The sequence below is a fragment of the Orussus abietinus genome, unplaced genomic scaffold, assembly GCF_000612105.2.
Source record: "Orussus abietinus isolate OABI.00-Male unplaced genomic scaffold, Oabi_2.0 scaffold18, whole genome shotgun sequence".
NCBI classification, from domain to species: Eukaryota; Metazoa; Arthropoda; class Insecta; order Hymenoptera; family Orussidae; genus Orussus; species Orussus abietinus.
Genome location: NW_019396011.1, coordinates 599644 through 615096, shown reverse-complemented (window position 1 = coordinate 615096; position 15453 = coordinate 599644). Strand labels below are relative to the sequence as shown.

Here is a 15453-nt window from a genome sequence, read left to right as displayed (position 1 = left end):
TCAAATCAAGTGAGCTGGAATCAGGATTTATTGTTCGCCGTGTCATGTGTGTACGATAATGCGATAAAGCGATGATTTAATGCGGATGACTACCATAAATTGATTAGGGCCTCTTAAAAATCGGCCACTTATAATCTTATCGGTCGACATGTTGCGCACTTAATATTCCCGCAAATCGGGAATAACCAAATCGCCTGAGAGGAGATAGGAGTACTCGGAAGGAGGCAGCTTCTCGTTAAGCGATCATCGAAAGCCAATTATTTCCTCGTGTAAGAAGAATAGATTAATTCTAACAACGCCGTTATTGCTTGATAATATTAATCGTGTCGAGGCGACTATCATCCTCATTGAAACTCCTTTGTAACTAAAAATCATTGAACGTCCATCCGCAAAGTAACCCTATCCTCGAGCGTATATAAAATGACCGTTGATTTCACTGGTTACGCTCCTATCAGCGAGTGATAGCGCTTATCACTCGACGAAAAACTGCAAGTCACCCTATCTTCCTGCCGAGTCACCGAAATATTAAGAGACCCCATAACAGAACCACAGGTTTATCACCTAGTCGACCGGAATACCGCAAAAAAAAAATTCCGTGAAAAAAAAAACTCTTATCACTAATTAACAAACTGCATTTTTCTTTACCGAAGTAAAACTTTTAACGGCATAGTAGTGCATGTAAATTCCCAATATCTAATAATTCTCTTAAATTTGGAAGTTTCCCTTTCAACGCGCTCGGCGGCCATTTTTTTCCGTGACAATCGGTCACGTTTCTTATCCGCTAATTTTCCCTGGCAAAGTAGGGACGTGCAGGATAAGGAGTGGGATTTCTCCTGGGTCTTAGGATGTTTAGAAAGTGACTCTAAAAAATCGTTTGCTCTTGAGTCGCCTTTGCTCGGGTGTTATGGGTATCTCTTTCCGTTCGCGTCAGCGCGATCGCGACGTTCGACGTCGGTTACGACGTCGACGGACATTCTTGTGCGACGCCAAGTTGGTCACGTACGCGAATATACGGACAATATACACACACGGTTAACAATTATATGTACATTGTACACCGGTGAACGGAGACGTTGACGGCTTCCACGAAGCGGCTATCAGCGTGTTGCCGTGTCGTAAGTTTCCTCTCAGGAGTCTGACAGCAGCGATAATGGACCCTAGGTATAACAATGTTCCTGGTACAATATCCGTGGAAATCCTTTCTCCTATCGAACTCTCATGTACATCGACTTATCAAATATTTCTGGAAAGAGGGCAAAGATAAATTAACGGATTCTAACAACCATCGGAGAGCATTCTTTTGAAGAAAATGTTGCTGAACTAGCAGATGAGTTTGTCGCAACCGAGGGAAATAATCTTTATTGCCGATGAATCCTCTTTCCGCGGGCACTCATGGGAGAAATTTCGTTTATTTTTCAGGCATGTACACCATGCGCATGCTGGACAACAGCAGCAACAACGCCTCCGGTCCAACGGGAGCAGCGGCTCTTCCAGGTGTGCAGTCGGCAGGAGGAACAACGGCGACGACTGCCCCAGGTGTCACCGCCATTCCCGTTATCACTGACGAGAGGATGGACGCGTCGAGTGATAGCGCCGTCAGCAGCATGGGAAGCGAGAGGGTGCCATCCCTGTCCGATGGCGAATGGATGGAGACGGGATCAAACTCCAGCCACACCCAGGCGGATTCCCACTATTCCATGGATTACGCCAGGTGAATAAATCCAGATGACCGGCTTCGAACACCTGCAACTAGCATTCGGCCAAAGTGGTTTTTACTTTGTCAAAGAGAAATGCCAATTTTTTTTTTTTTTATGAACTCGCAAATTGTTTTTTGGCTGATACTGGGAGGAAGGTTCGGCGTCCTCTTTTGTGGCTGCCGGTATTTAATTACCCTTTGTTAATGAGTGGATTTTCTTCAGCAAATACCGCATGCCCTACGACTGCAGCTACTCGATATCAGGAAGAACCGGAGGCTCTCCACGTTGTCAAGCTGAGCGCACCATGCCACCGGTTGCGCAGAAGAAACATCAGATGTTCGCCAAGAGATACTTCCAGGAACAAGGAACTGGTTGGTATAAATTAGGAATATCAAAAACAAAGATTCGACGGTTTGACATCGATCTCTTTATTGTTTTTATTCAGGTTCGCCATTAGGAGCCAGTGCTCATCCTACGACGCCGATAAAATACGAGTATGATACTCAAACCGTGGGTGCTGGGGCACCTGGGAACGCTTACTCGGGACCGATAGAAGGTGCTGCTGGTCCTCAGCCTGAAATGAAGTACACGTGCAGCGTCGATTTCTCACGCCATCAGACCGGTAATGATTATTCAGAGTTGCCTCTATAATGATTGCATAAAGCCGTTTCATCGGAAATAATTATTCCGGTGCTCGTTTGCAGGACGCACCGCCATTGAGCACATCCACCACAATCACACGTACCATTTACCTGCGGAGAGCTCTGGATCGCTTCAACGTCCCCTGTCTCGCGACAAGAAAGGTGAGGCGAGGACTACGTTATTCGGAAATAATTAATCGGTCTCAATGTTGGTATGAAAACCTAATATGAATTGTTATTTATATAACAATATTTTTAACTACATGTTTGAGCTGGGAATTGTCAGATCGAATTTTATTTCTTGTCCAAGGTAAACGAAATGACATCGTTAAATGACATCAAACAGGTACATAGGGTACGATTTAAGTGACTAGCACTATTTGGCAACTTTTCCCTACCCTGCCGAGATGTATGAAATTTTATTTTATTTGAATTATGCTCAACGTTGCGTTTAATTGCAGTTCGCAAGAGTGAAGGAGAGGAGCATCTCACGAGGGATGAGAAGCGAGCAAGGGCGTTGAACGTCCCGATTCCTGTACACGATATCATCAATTTGCCGATGGACGAGTTCAACGAACGACTCAGCAAGTACGACCTGAGCGAGGCGCAACTCTCGCTGATACGCGACATCAGAAGACGAGGGAAGAACAAAGTGGCGGCGCAAAACTGCCGTAAACGCAAACTCGATCAGATCATCAGCTTGGCCGATCAGGTCAAGGAAATGCGCGATCGCAAGATGAGGCTCATTCGAGAGCGGGATTTCATGCTGCTGGAGAGGCAACGCGTCAAGGACAAGTTCAGTCAACTCTACCGGCATGTCTTCCAGGTTGGTACTGACCCACCAAACACGGTTACGTAATAATAATGCAACGTACAATCGTTGGATAATTAAGATTCCACAAATGTTTAGACATTAAATGAATGTTTGTTTTAGTCTCTCCGGGACCCAGACGGCAACCAGTACCACCCGTACGAGTACAGCCTCCAGCAGTCGGCGGACGGGAACGTCCTCTTGGTGCCCAGGAATCAGACGAACCCCCACCACCCGCGCCCCTCTTCGATGGAGCCGAAGACAAAGCCAGATCCCGAGCACAAGGAGTGAAGCACCGCGAGGGATCAGCTTCGAAGCGATTGGTAATCAGAAGACACCTCCACCGGCTCCGGCACGAGGTCGCACCTCCGGCCTCGAGCCGAGGGACGTCATCGTCAGCGATCATCGCTAGATAATGTGTCAGGCCTCGACGTCCAACGACCTGGCGAAATGGCGACTAATCCAAGGCGCGATCGCCACGCGCCGACAGAAGACTGTGTCAACTTTAGGCTTACGACTCTGCGAAGTCGCCGCGGCTCCTGGGAGGAAGAGTTACCCCTTTTGGACCTCGAACCTAGGACGATTCCGAAAAGAAGGCAAACGTAACGCCGAATCACCTTCCTGGAGAGAGAGACAACGGTCGCTCTAGGTGTTACGCGTAGATCTCTGGCTGAGCTTTCGCATTTTCCTCTCCCTTAAACGATGCTGGAAGCTTCACTCGGGCTGGATCTCGATGAGAGAGTCGCAGGAAAGAGCGACCAGCACGAAGAATCCGAGAATGTCCCTGAGCCGCGAGCGGCTGTTTTTACTAATCTTAGGGAGACTCAACGATGATGGAACCTCGAAGTAGTACAAGGAGATACAGCGCCATGCATTGAAATCGTCCCCACTTTAGGGGCCCTAGATCTTCGGATTTTTTTTTATAGTCTCGATTTTGAGCTCACTTTCGGCAGAAACGATTATGGACGTTACGTCTCTTTGTACTACTTCATGGATGGAACGATTCGCTTGGTCTAGGATCTAGGGAGACGGGGTCGCGAGGCTTTAGACGATTAACGACTCTTCCTCCTGCCTTAACGCCTGGATTCTTAATTCGATTAAATCAAAGGTGTGGGACACTTGCGAATATTCTCCTCGAGGCGAAGCGATCGTAGAGTGCGATCTCGTTCGATTGGGGAATTATTTGGTAATTCGCGAGACCTGACGCGATGTTCGGGTCTTATGTCGAAAAGTCAAATTTCGGCCCCGTCGAGCTGAATAGTCGCAATCGGTTAGGATTTCCTAACTTGTAACGAACCACCGCGAGCTTTCGCATTAGTTCCCGAGCGGCCGAGGTAATTATTAAAGGTACAGTCGGTAGGGATGAAGTACTCGAAGAGGTACTCGACGATGATGGGCTGCGACAGCTCTCGGCAACTGAGAAATGAGTAGATTAGAAGCAGAGTCGACAAAAGGCAAATGTTCGAGTTATCGGGTAAGGAGAGGCACCGAAGTCGCAGGGCTGTTATTTTTCTCTTTCTCATTAACAAACAAAAGGAGCCCCCGTTGCATTCGCTCAAGTTCACTTACTATTCTAGACGAGGCAGCGTTTCGAATTTGGGATCGCCCTAACGCAACAGGGAAAATGACCGATCACGCGAGACGCTGTTCTCAATAAGCCGCAACTATGAAAAGTAAACGAGTTAATCAAGTTAAAACGTACGCGAGTGATAACCGCGATGCGCCGCTAACGCTGCAATCACAAAGTAGTATGAGATGAAATGCCATAAAAAATCTGAGATCGTAGGTCCAGATTCTGGGGCCACTTTCTGTGTAACCGATCGTTGGCGTTATGTCTCCTTATACTACTTTTCATGGCTGCAATATTGTTCGCACGAGGAATATATGGCGAAGGGTTGATAACAAATGAACCTATTTTTGTAACGCGCGTGAAACAAGACGAGAAACATTCAGGTATTTCACATTTGCCTTTTTATGTATATATCGATGTAGTTAGTATAATTTTCTATAAATACTATACATATTACGATATATGAGAGCGAAAAGGGGAGATTTGTGCATTTCTACGAGCCCGGGGTAATGTACGTAAGTGCACCTATGTATATACACACAGCGCGCATACGAGACACGACACACACCCACACATGCAAACACATAGCGAGTAAAGCGCAGGCAGTAAAAGTTAAATATAGATATTATATTGTAACGAGGAAGGAAGTTACGAGAAGCGCGACTTTCGTCGAGGATTATTAATATCGCCTGATTACTAAGGTTTACATACACAATTGTATTCATACTACTGGGTGTAGGATGGCTTTTGCGTACCGTACTCTCGACGAGCGGACTTTTTATGTGAGCCGCTCTTAAATAAAAGGAAGAGAAAAAAAAAGAAACGCAAGAAAATGTAATAAAAAATGTGGAATTCGCCGCGGGAAGCGCAAACTCTCTCGTTTTACGTATCTTGTTTGTTTAAACGATACTAATCGGCTGTTCGTCCGGCAAGACTTTTTAGATCTCTCCTCCCTGAATTTCTATATTGTACAAATGAATCTGAAATAAACCTCTGGGGACAAAATAACCACGAGGGCGGATGTTTTTGCAGTTCCTCGTATCGTTTCTCACCATCTTTGTTGTTTATTTGCCACTTCATCGAGCTTCGTGACTATCCAGATAGAAATTTATAATCACGATTCATACCGACAGATGGCGACATATCACTTGTCGCATTCATGGAGCGATGCCTCCAGTATTCGACTTGAATCAGAGATGGCGCCACATCCTCCGTTCTATTTTGAAACGATCTTCAGGTACCAGAAACGTCCGCAGAAATAACGGCGCTCGTGTCGCAAGAATTTCATAGCTGCCTCGTTTTAGCCATAGCTACTCTCAGTTCTCTCTGGTATATCGTTCTTGGTAGTTCTTCTGTCAATGTGTCAGTACCGTTTTGAGGCAAACGTGGTTAGGAATTGAATGTTTACTGTATCAAAAATAGTATATCATTCACGGTTAATACCTGATAATTTAAATTAACTCCTAGTATTAATAGAAGTGTGAAGAACAGAATTTCGTGGGCAACATGGACAAGGACGATCACAATTCTAAATCGAAGGTGTGCTTAATAATTGAGTTATCAAGTTTATTAACTATATTTCAATATTTAAATTACTAGATTAATCGTGATAGAAAATAGCACGTAGTGTAACGTAGTTGATTTATTAATTTATCTAATAATGAGTTTTTATTTCACAGAGAAGTAGAAAGAACGAAAGAGATAATGATTCAAATTCGGATGATGATTATGTAGCTTATGTTCCTGTGAAGGAACGGAAGAAACAACAGCTTATGAAGCTTGGTAGGTTGGGGCAATTGAAGGAGGAAGGTACCAGTGGGTTTGGAGCAAAAAGTAGCAGTGAAAATGAAAAGGATGAAGGGGATGACAACGACGGTCAAGTATGGGGAAGAAAGTCCAATATCTCTCTCCTGGATCAACACACAGAATTGAAGAAACTGGCCGAAGGTATGTATCCGAGTCCTAATAATGGACAAATTGATAGCTATTAACAAATAGTTATTTAAAAATGTCATTATTAAATCCTGATTACAGCAAAGAAAGAAAGCGCTATGGAGAGGCAACTGAAAGAGGAGGAGAAGATTTTGGAAAGCGTCGCTGAAAATAAAGCTCTTATGGGTGTTGCCGAACTTGCAAAAGGCATTCAATACGAAGACCCTATAAAGACAAGCTGGAAACCACCCAGAGCTATCCTAAGTCTTGGCGAAGTACGGCACGAAAGGATCAGAAGAAAACTCAGAATTTTGGTGGAAGGGGAGGAAATTCCACCGCCTTTAAAAAGCTTCAAGGAAATGAAATTTCACAGGGGAATTTTGAACGGGTTGGAAGCAAAAGGAATTACTAAGCCCACTCCTATCCAAGTCCAAGGAATACCCACGGTGTTAGTTACAGATTTTTTTTTTTTAATTAAGTGTTATTCTAAATAATTTTTCATTCAGAATTATGTCAATTATTTTTATTCTTGCAGTTTATCAGGACGTGACATGATTGGCATAGCTTTCACCGGTAGTGGTAAAACTCTGGTGTTTGTTCTCCCGATCATAATGTTCTGTCTCGAGCAAGAGACAGCCATGCCATTTATGCGAAACGAAGGACCGTACGGTAAATTATTCATTTAATAAATTTACTCACTTCAGAAAAAATCGAAGTTCCATGTAATTCAATTTCTTGAACAGGTCTAATTATTTGTCCATCGCGTGAATTGGCCAAGCAGACTTACGACATCATACAACATTATACAAACAGTCTGAGACAAGCTAGTTGTCCAGAGATACGCAGCTGCCTAGCGATTGGTGGTGTGCCTGTATCCGAATCCTTAGAAGTTATTAATAAGTAAATAATTTATATCCAACTATTGACACTGCATTCTCCTAAATTGTATACATCGTTAACATACAATTTTCTAGAGGAGTGCATATCATGGTGGCCACTCCTGGTCGGCTCATGGACATGTTGGATAAGAAGATGGTGAAGCTCAGTGTCTGCCGCTATCTCTGCATGGATGAAGCAGATCGTATGATAGACATGGGATTCGAAGAGGACGTTCGAACAATTTTTTCCTTCTTCAGAGTATGTACATCTCGCTCAAATACCGACATAAGTATTAATAAAAGCTGAACTCAATTTCTCCCACAGGGTCAAAGGCAAACCCTGCTGTTCTCAGCCACCATGCCGAAGAAGATTCAAAATTTTGCCCGCTCCGCCTTGGTAAAACCCGTAACCATCAACGTGGGTCGTGCAGGAGCTGCATCCATGAACGTCATCCAGGAAGTAGAGTACGTCAAACAAGAGGCTAAAATCGTGTACCTACTGGAGTGTCTGCAAAAGACGCCACCACCCGTCCTCATATTCGCCGAGAAGAAGCAAGACGTGGACGCCATCCACGAATATTTACTTCTAAAGGGAGTAGAAGCGGTCGCGATTCACGGAGGAAAGGGTAAGCGATCCGTCCAATTGCTCTCCTTATCGATAGGAACATCGTTGACACGTTAAATTAATTTCAGACCAAGAAGAAAGGTCGCGATCGGTGGAAGCATTCCGAGCCGGCAGAAAAGACGTTCTAGTAGCTACGGACGTAGCGTCCAAGGGTCTCGATTTCGCGGATGTGCAGCACGTTATTAATTACGACATGCCGGATGACGTCGAAAATTACGGTGATTTAGAATAATATTTAATCCTTCGCTTATTATCACCGCTCCCGTAACGCCGTTTTATCCTTTATCGTTGCAGTCCATCGCATCGGAAGAACCGGTCGTTCCGGACGTACGGGAATAGCTACGACGTTCATTAACAAGGCTAACGACGAGTCTGTGTTATTAGATCTGAAGCATTTACTGATGGAAGCCAAACAAAAGGTCCCTCCCTTCCTGCTCGAGCTCTGCTCGGAGAACGAGAAGTACCTGAACCTAGGAGGTCGGTATTTCAATGTACAATTATACTCCTGGGATATCTACATTGCAAAAAATCCCCTAAAATTTCAGACGAGCGGGGCTGCAGTTATTGCGGTGGTCTCGGGCACAGAATCACGGAGTGTCCCAAATTGGAAGCCATTCAGAACAAACAAGCCTCGAACATCGGTCGTCGTGATTATTTGGCCAGCAACGCAGCGGATTATTAATTCCGCTTCCGGCCCCGAACGTATGCAGCTGTAAATACACACATATTTTTTTTTGTGCTCGTTCGTCGCACAGAGTGTGCGTGTCGTGTCTTTCGAGTTTTGTATATCCGTATACTAAAATTCTCAGCGGAATTGTACGTATGAAATGGCGAAACATCGTATGTAATTCATAACGCATAGTTTTAACGGTATTGCGTTGCATTTAATCGTGCTGTCGCCAGGCTGAGAGCGTTGAATACATCTGCGGAATAATGGCTCGCATTGCAAACTGCAGCCAGTTCGGTGCTGTCGCCTCGGCTCATTATCGTCAGTAGTTCCTCGGAACTTCCCAAGATACAGGCGGAGTCCCATGACGAAACTTAGTTTCCCTATTCCAACTCGGAACATTCTCAGGATAAATGTTAACGTGCCCACACAAGGTGGGTTGCGGGACTGATAAACTCGCCCGTGTACACTGGCGGTCACGAATGGCTTCCTCGTGTACATGGTGCAGCCTGGTGGTAGTAACGTAAACGTAACATAAAAAGCGAGCTCGAGAACTTATGTACTTGCGGTACCCGATGTATAATAAACTGTAAAATAATTAATGTAATAAAGCAACTTATTGAACAATAACAATGAGTACGTTTAATTAGACGAGCGTGTCTAGCAACCCTCTAATCGCCTATTCCCGATCCTTGAAAATCACCCGTAGACCTAAGTTAATGTTAATTTTCTTGCGGTGGGAGAAAACTTTGCGTGCCACTTCCTCGGTTGTCCTGTGATCCTATTAGAAATCAGAAATTTCAACCACTAAAATTTTTGCCCGGGAGAATTTCGTGCCACCTCCTCAGTTGTCCTATGTTCCTGTTAGAAATCAAAAAATTAAAATTTAAAAATTCCCGAGCAAAAATGTTAGAGGTTGAAATTTTCGATTTGTAACAGGAACATAGGATAACCGAGGAGGTGGCACGGTGTTTCTCCCGAGCAAAAATTTTAGGGGTTGAAATTTTCGATTTCTAACAGGAACATAGGATAACCGAGGAGGTGGCACGGAGGTTCTCCTGGGCAAAAATTTTAGGGGTCGAAATTTCCAATTTCTAACAGGATCACAGGACAACCGAGGAAGTGGCACGCAAAGTTTTCTCCCACCGCAAGAAAATTAACATTAATTTAGGTCTACGGTTGATTTTCAAGGATCGGGAATAGGCGATTAGAGGGTTTGCTAGACACGCTCGTCTAATTAAACGTACTCATTGTTATAGTTCAATAAGTTGCTTTATTACATTAATTATTTTACACACACTCAATTATTTTTCCATTCCGCCTTATGCTCAGTTTCCAACTTGACGCGCGTAGTCAAGATGGCGGCACGCAGATTCGAATCACAGCGGGAGCCTAGAGGCGCGTAGACCGCGACTAATCATCGTTTCAACCTTATTCCGGTCGAAGAACAAAGGTGTCAAGCCCGAGCCAGGTGGAGCACGGTCATCGGCGGAACGTTAACGTGCCCTGGATCCGCGTCTGCGTGCGATTAGAGATCAAAAGTTACGACGACGAGGCTGCCTCTTAATCCTCGGCTGCTGGGAGTAGAGCGAAAGACGCTGGGTCACTCTCGCGAGAAAGAGAGAGAGGCGACGATCCGCGCGCGGCGCGAGCGAGAGAGAGCGGAGAGGTTCGGGTCGTCGGCCAATGCTGGCGCGCGGGGGGAGAGGAGGGGGTTGTCCTCGAAGTTCCGCGAGCGCGGTCGCGACGGTTCAGTGCGACGCGGACCGCGTTCGAGCGAGGATTGGTGCTTCGGGAGGTGCGTGCGACGTGCGGCGTGCGTGCGCGGGTCGTAACGTGTTCTCGGGAGCGTGGGACGTGCGCGCACCCGTGACGCGTCCCCACGTGAGGAGGGCGAGTCGGTGAACCGGGACGCAGGATGCGGCCGACGGGTGCGACCAACCTCGAGTCCCGGTGAGGTTAGAAAGAAGCCGGGGGCGCCGATTGAACGGAACAACGTGCCTCGACGGACCGGAGAGGGAGAGAGACGCCGCCAGGCCCCGAGCCAAGGGAGGGAGAGAGACAGCGCTACGCGTCTTACCTGGCCCAGGAGAATGTGAGTAAGACAGCGCTGCCAGATCTACTGCCGCGGCGACGCGGCCGACCGACTCCTTCCGCGACCACTGGCTCTTAGATCCCGTCTCCTCAAAACTCCTCCCTTGTATCCCCTCCCCTGACCCCTCGTTGCCCAATCTAAGTATTCTCTGTAACGGAATTCATGGCCACGGTTCCCCTCAGGTCCTTATCGAATGTGGAGAGCAAGCCCTGTACAATTTTTCTACATTGCGCGTATTTTCCTTGGGATTCTTGTTCGAAAAGTGACCAACCGCGTCAAGGATGAAAAGCGATGCTTCATCTCGTCGCTTGCATGGTTGTTCCTATTGTTAGTGGGTTTTGGACCTCGAAGCGACGCGCTCAGTGGGACCTCGGACCTAGGACTCGCGTCCGCCCGATCGACGCGCTCGGTTGGCCGTTTTTCAATTAATTATCACGGGTAAACCATGCACCGTAGAGAAAACATTGTACAGGGCTTTTCGACCTTGTTTTCAACGAGCTACGAACCGTGGCCAAGAATTCTGACGCACACCCTGGGGGAGGGGAAAAATCTACGCGGAATATAGAGCGAACGGCCGAGGAGGGACTTTTTTCCCGGCGGGATAAACGATCGGTTTCTTGCCGCAGCGTCGAGCCGGTTTGCGGATTTCCGCTGGAGGATCCCCCGCGGAATATTTGCTGGGGCATCCTTTGGAGTATCCGCTGGAATATCCCCGGGAATATCCTGGAGACGTCGCGGCCGCTCTTACGGCGCGATGCTCTTAACCGCCCAATTATCCCCCTCTCTTTCTCTTTCGCTCTCTCGCTTCTTTCAAAGTCTCGGGAAGAATTGCGCAAACCTTTCCGCCTGGCTGGCCGAGTCTCGCGGAGTTGCGTCAAAGGTGCTCTCTCGACGGCGTTCGTAATACTCGGAGCACGTGGGGATCTGCTGGAACTAATTAGAGCGGGCTCTCGGCCAGGTCGACCCCCTCCACCAGTTCCCTCGTCCTCGATTCCGGAGACGAACGCGAGGTCGATCGGACGCCTTTGCGGAATCCCGTGATTCTGATTTTTCCCCGATCCGACGAGGGACTACTCCCGGGAAATCAGGGAAAATCACCCAAAATGCTATTAATCTCGCAGTTAAGGTGCGCAATGCGAGACGATAATCCGCGATAATACCCAGAATGTGACGTCTTTAACGCGATTAAGGCTAGATTAATTCGAGGAATACTTCTCGGATATATTTACGCTGACTCTTCCATGTCCCCTTAACCCCTTGCCTTACGACTTAAATTCCAATAGCGCGTGCCATAAACAAAAATGTCGGTCATACATCGGGCCATTTCACGGTTTGGCTTAACGTTCAACGTCTCGTACGTATTGTTTACATTTCGCCCGATTGACATACCACGTCTCGTTCACGTTTGGCCCGATTGATTTGCCACGTCTATCACGCGATATTGTAGGTTAAGAGGTTAAGCGCCGTTCCGACTCCTCGATTATTTATTTATCCCCGGGAAGGAGGAGGATCGACCCCGGGTTGGGCTTACTCCGCGAAATCCGATGGATCCCGAAAAGACGAACGCGCTCCCTTGGGCCGCATCTCCGCGGGGATTCCGCCTGGATTCCGCCTGGATTCCGCGTCTGAAGCGCGACCGGGAGGCGAGACGGGGCGTGATTAAAGGCCCGCCGTCGACGTTTGTATCCCCCGCGATTGTGCTTCAAAGCGGCGAATTACTCCCGGGCGAGACTCCTCTCGGCGTGTCGTCCCTTAAGTCACCCCTCGTAACGCGAAATCGTCCCTTATGGCGAGGGAATGGGAGCCCCCTCTCCCCCGTAATTCCCGGGGAAAGCGGGGAAACCGTCGCGTTTATACCCTTGATAACTCCTCGTCGGCTGGGATCGCACCTAGGTAGGATATCCGTCTATAAAGTCGTCCTCGAACGTGCCCGGAACGTATACCAAATTTTCCTTGTCCGCGGAAAATGCGTTTGAAGTCAAGTACCGATCGACACAAATTTATAACACGTATTATAAATCTATTACACGTGTGTACTATACTTGTACTATGTCATACGCTTCATTTGAAAGGGTGTTATATATTTAGTATACCATGTCCGAATGAAACTTCCAACGAGAGTGTTATAAAATTGTGAGATTTTTTTTTTTAAACAGGGCATTCACATTGTCATCTTTGTAACGATTCCGTACGTTCGTGTAACATTTTGCAGAGTGCCCGAGAGAGATGGACCTCTGAGCCGACCTCGGGGAGGAAGAGGAGGCACCCGGGAGAGGCCGGAGGGCCCGGCGGACGCGATGCCCGCCGACCTAGGGCCCGGCACGATGATCGGCAAGCCGGACGACGGAGACGGGCCCAGATAGCGCGGACGGTCCCCGGCCCGGTCCCGCGATGGAGCCGCCAGGATGGGCCCACCTCGCCCTGGCCCTCCTCTGCTGGCTCGCCCCCCTCGCCGCTGCGTCGCCCCTTCTGCCGCCGCCCCCCAGGCACGCCGGTGAGTCCCCGAATTTTCAGAGGATACTATCATCCCGGAAAAAAAAGAAAAAGAGAAAAAGGCCATTGACCCTAAAGAAATGTTCCTTCGAGCGGTACCTCTAATGAAATGTTCTGTCAACTTGAAGAATCATCTAAACTCGAACGCTAATCGGATGCAAGCATTCATTCGGGAGTCAAATAATTATCCTTGGAATTAACGAGACATTTCTTTGGTTCAATGAATTTCTTTTTTTTTTCTCCTCTCAGCCGTAAAGACGGCCTTATGCCTTGCGCGACGAATTGGACGGAGAAAGATTTTTCCGTCTTTTTATTTTTTCTCTCGGTTTAATAACGTCGCGGATTTTTGGGCGCAAACGTTTGAATGGCAGGAGCGCGGTAACTCGGGCGGAGGGGGTAAATGCGCGGCGTTTTATTTAAATAAACGGGAGGGAAATTGATTGCGCCAGACGCGGAGCATAAATTAGCCCGGATGCAACGATAACCGCGATTGTTGCACCCCGGTCCCCCATATGATATGACCACGGGGACGGTCGCGTATATCGATCCGGGGGCCATTAGTACGTACAAGGGTTGAAATTGCTCCCGATTCGTCAAAATCCGGGACGTTTTCTTGTTAGACCGCCGCGCGGATTCCTGCCCCCTCCCTCCTGTGACGAGATACGTTTACGGGCGGCCCTGTCGATGTACACGTACACTGGTCGAGAATTGCCCCCTGGGAATTTCGGGACCCCCTGTACCCTCGTCCCTCTGTATGGATACCCGTGCCCGATCTATCCATGACAACGGGTACCTATCCGACTTTATGGTCGGCGGTAAAACGAGAAACGACGGGCCGCTTGTGTTTCGGCCAAACCGGAGAAGCGGCGAGATCCGCCGTTAAACCCTGACAAGAACGCTCGTAATAACGACGGGGACCCCGTGATAACGTCGATCGCCATCATAGGTGGTGTCCCATTGTCCGATCGCTCTCCTGCAACCGATATCCCGGGTCTCGGGATTAAGATTCCCGAGGAACTCCGCGATTATAAGAGAGGAGTAACGCCGAATCTCCCGGTATAAAAGTGACCAGACCTCGCCGCGAGGAATAATTACTCGTTACCCTGGGATAATTGCCGCAATAACGGAACCGTAATATCATTAGAATAATGGGATAATAATATACGTAATGGCACCTCGCGGGGGCAATATCGGCGCGAGGAGGGGGCTAACGAGTACTCCCCCTTTACCTCCTCTATACCTCTGCAGACGTTGCTGCACTTTGTTGCAATTCCGCGGGAAATCTTCTTCGCGGCTCCTGCGAGATAATCGCGAGGGGAGTTTTTTTTTTTTTTTTATCCGGCCGAGGTATCGAACCGCGATTATTGATCTCATTAATCGCTATCGCGCGTCCCTCGATAAGGGAGGTACTTTAAATCTCGCGGAAGGGTATCGGGAATTCTTGGGGATTTGTCGCGGGCATCTTCTATTGTGCCGTTGTACCCCGTGGCTTCTAATTTAATAAATCCGCGGGAAAGGAAGGGGGGGGGGGACGTTTCGGAGCGAAAGGAGATAATCGAAATTCGATATCGGCGTTGCTACGTGTCCTCGTGGATAATTTAACGTTTCCGCGCGGCGGGGAAAAATCAATTGGCGGAGTTTCGGCACGGGAATGCCCGAGTCCATACGTGACCGGGGAAGAGATTTGAAGGAAAAATTTCGGGATATCTCCATGGGGCTTACGAACGCATTGCCTCCTCCCTTGCCATTGCGCGTACTCGCAACGCGTGTACGTGGCGTCGATGCTTCGCGTAATTTTCCCGCGTCCGCAATTTCGGGTCTGGGATTTACCGCGGCCCTCTTTGTCCGAGCCACGACTTTCAATTCATTTCCCTCTGGCGGGGCATTCGGGGCCGTCGCAGGATTAACAAATATCCCCTCGTAAAAAATATACGCCTGACAAACGCGGGGCCCGGCTAAACGGCGATGAGCGGTTTCGAGGGGGTCCCGTAAATCTCGCCCCCTTTCGCGAGAGACGAGGATGAATCCCGGGGGATGATAAAAT

At 47.9% G+C, this 15453-nt stretch overlaps 3 protein-coding genes across 9 annotated transcripts in view; all 3 read left to right on the top strand.

Annotated features, from left to right (window-relative positions):
- LOC105700280 (segmentation protein cap'n'collar) overlaps positions 1-5733 on the top strand; it is a 76359-nt gene extending 70626 nt beyond the window's left edge. For 5 of the 7 annotated variants that reach the window (XM_012425973.2, XM_012425969.2, XM_012425975.2 and 2 more), the window contains 6 exons: positions 1420-1711; positions 1920-2068; positions 2143-2319; positions 2402-2500; positions 2800-3164; positions 3273-3440. In XM_012425973.2, coding sequence (XP_012281396.1) covers positions 1420-1711; positions 1920-2068; positions 2143-2319; positions 2402-2500; positions 2800-3164; positions 3273-3440 — 1250 coding nt within the window. Of the gene's footprint in view, positions 1-1419; positions 1712-1919; positions 2069-2142; positions 2320-2401; positions 2501-2799; positions 3165-3272 lie in introns of all 7 variants that reach the window. The other 2 variants (XM_012425971.2, XM_012425970.1) reach the window with 1 other exon arrangement.
- A 332-nt stretch (positions 5734-6065) lies between these two features.
- LOC105700282 (ATP-dependent RNA helicase abstrakt) lies at positions 6066-9431 on the top strand. Its single transcript, XM_012425979.1, has 10 exons — positions 6066-6258; positions 6399-6666; positions 6754-7099; positions 7187-7320; positions 7395-7551; positions 7626-7788; positions 7855-8155; positions 8223-8372; positions 8449-8631; positions 8700-9431. The coding sequence occupies exons 1-10, from the start codon at positions 6226-6228 to the stop codon at positions 8834-8836; spliced, it is 1872 nt and encodes a 623-aa protein (XP_012281402.1). The 5' UTR covers positions 6066-6225; the 3' UTR covers positions 8837-9431.
- Positions 9432-10593: 1162 nt separating this feature from the next.
- Positions 10594-15453, top strand: part of LOC105700306 (disintegrin and metalloproteinase domain-containing protein 10) — a 58296-nt gene continuing 53436 nt past the window's right edge. Inside the window, exons 1-2 of the mRNA XM_012426021.2 lie at positions 10594-10916; positions 13129-13410. Coding sequence (XP_012281444.1) covers positions 13308-13410 — 103 coding nt within the window. The 5' untranslated portion in view covers positions 10594-10916; positions 13129-13307. The remainder of the gene's footprint in view (positions 10917-13128; positions 13411-15453) is intronic.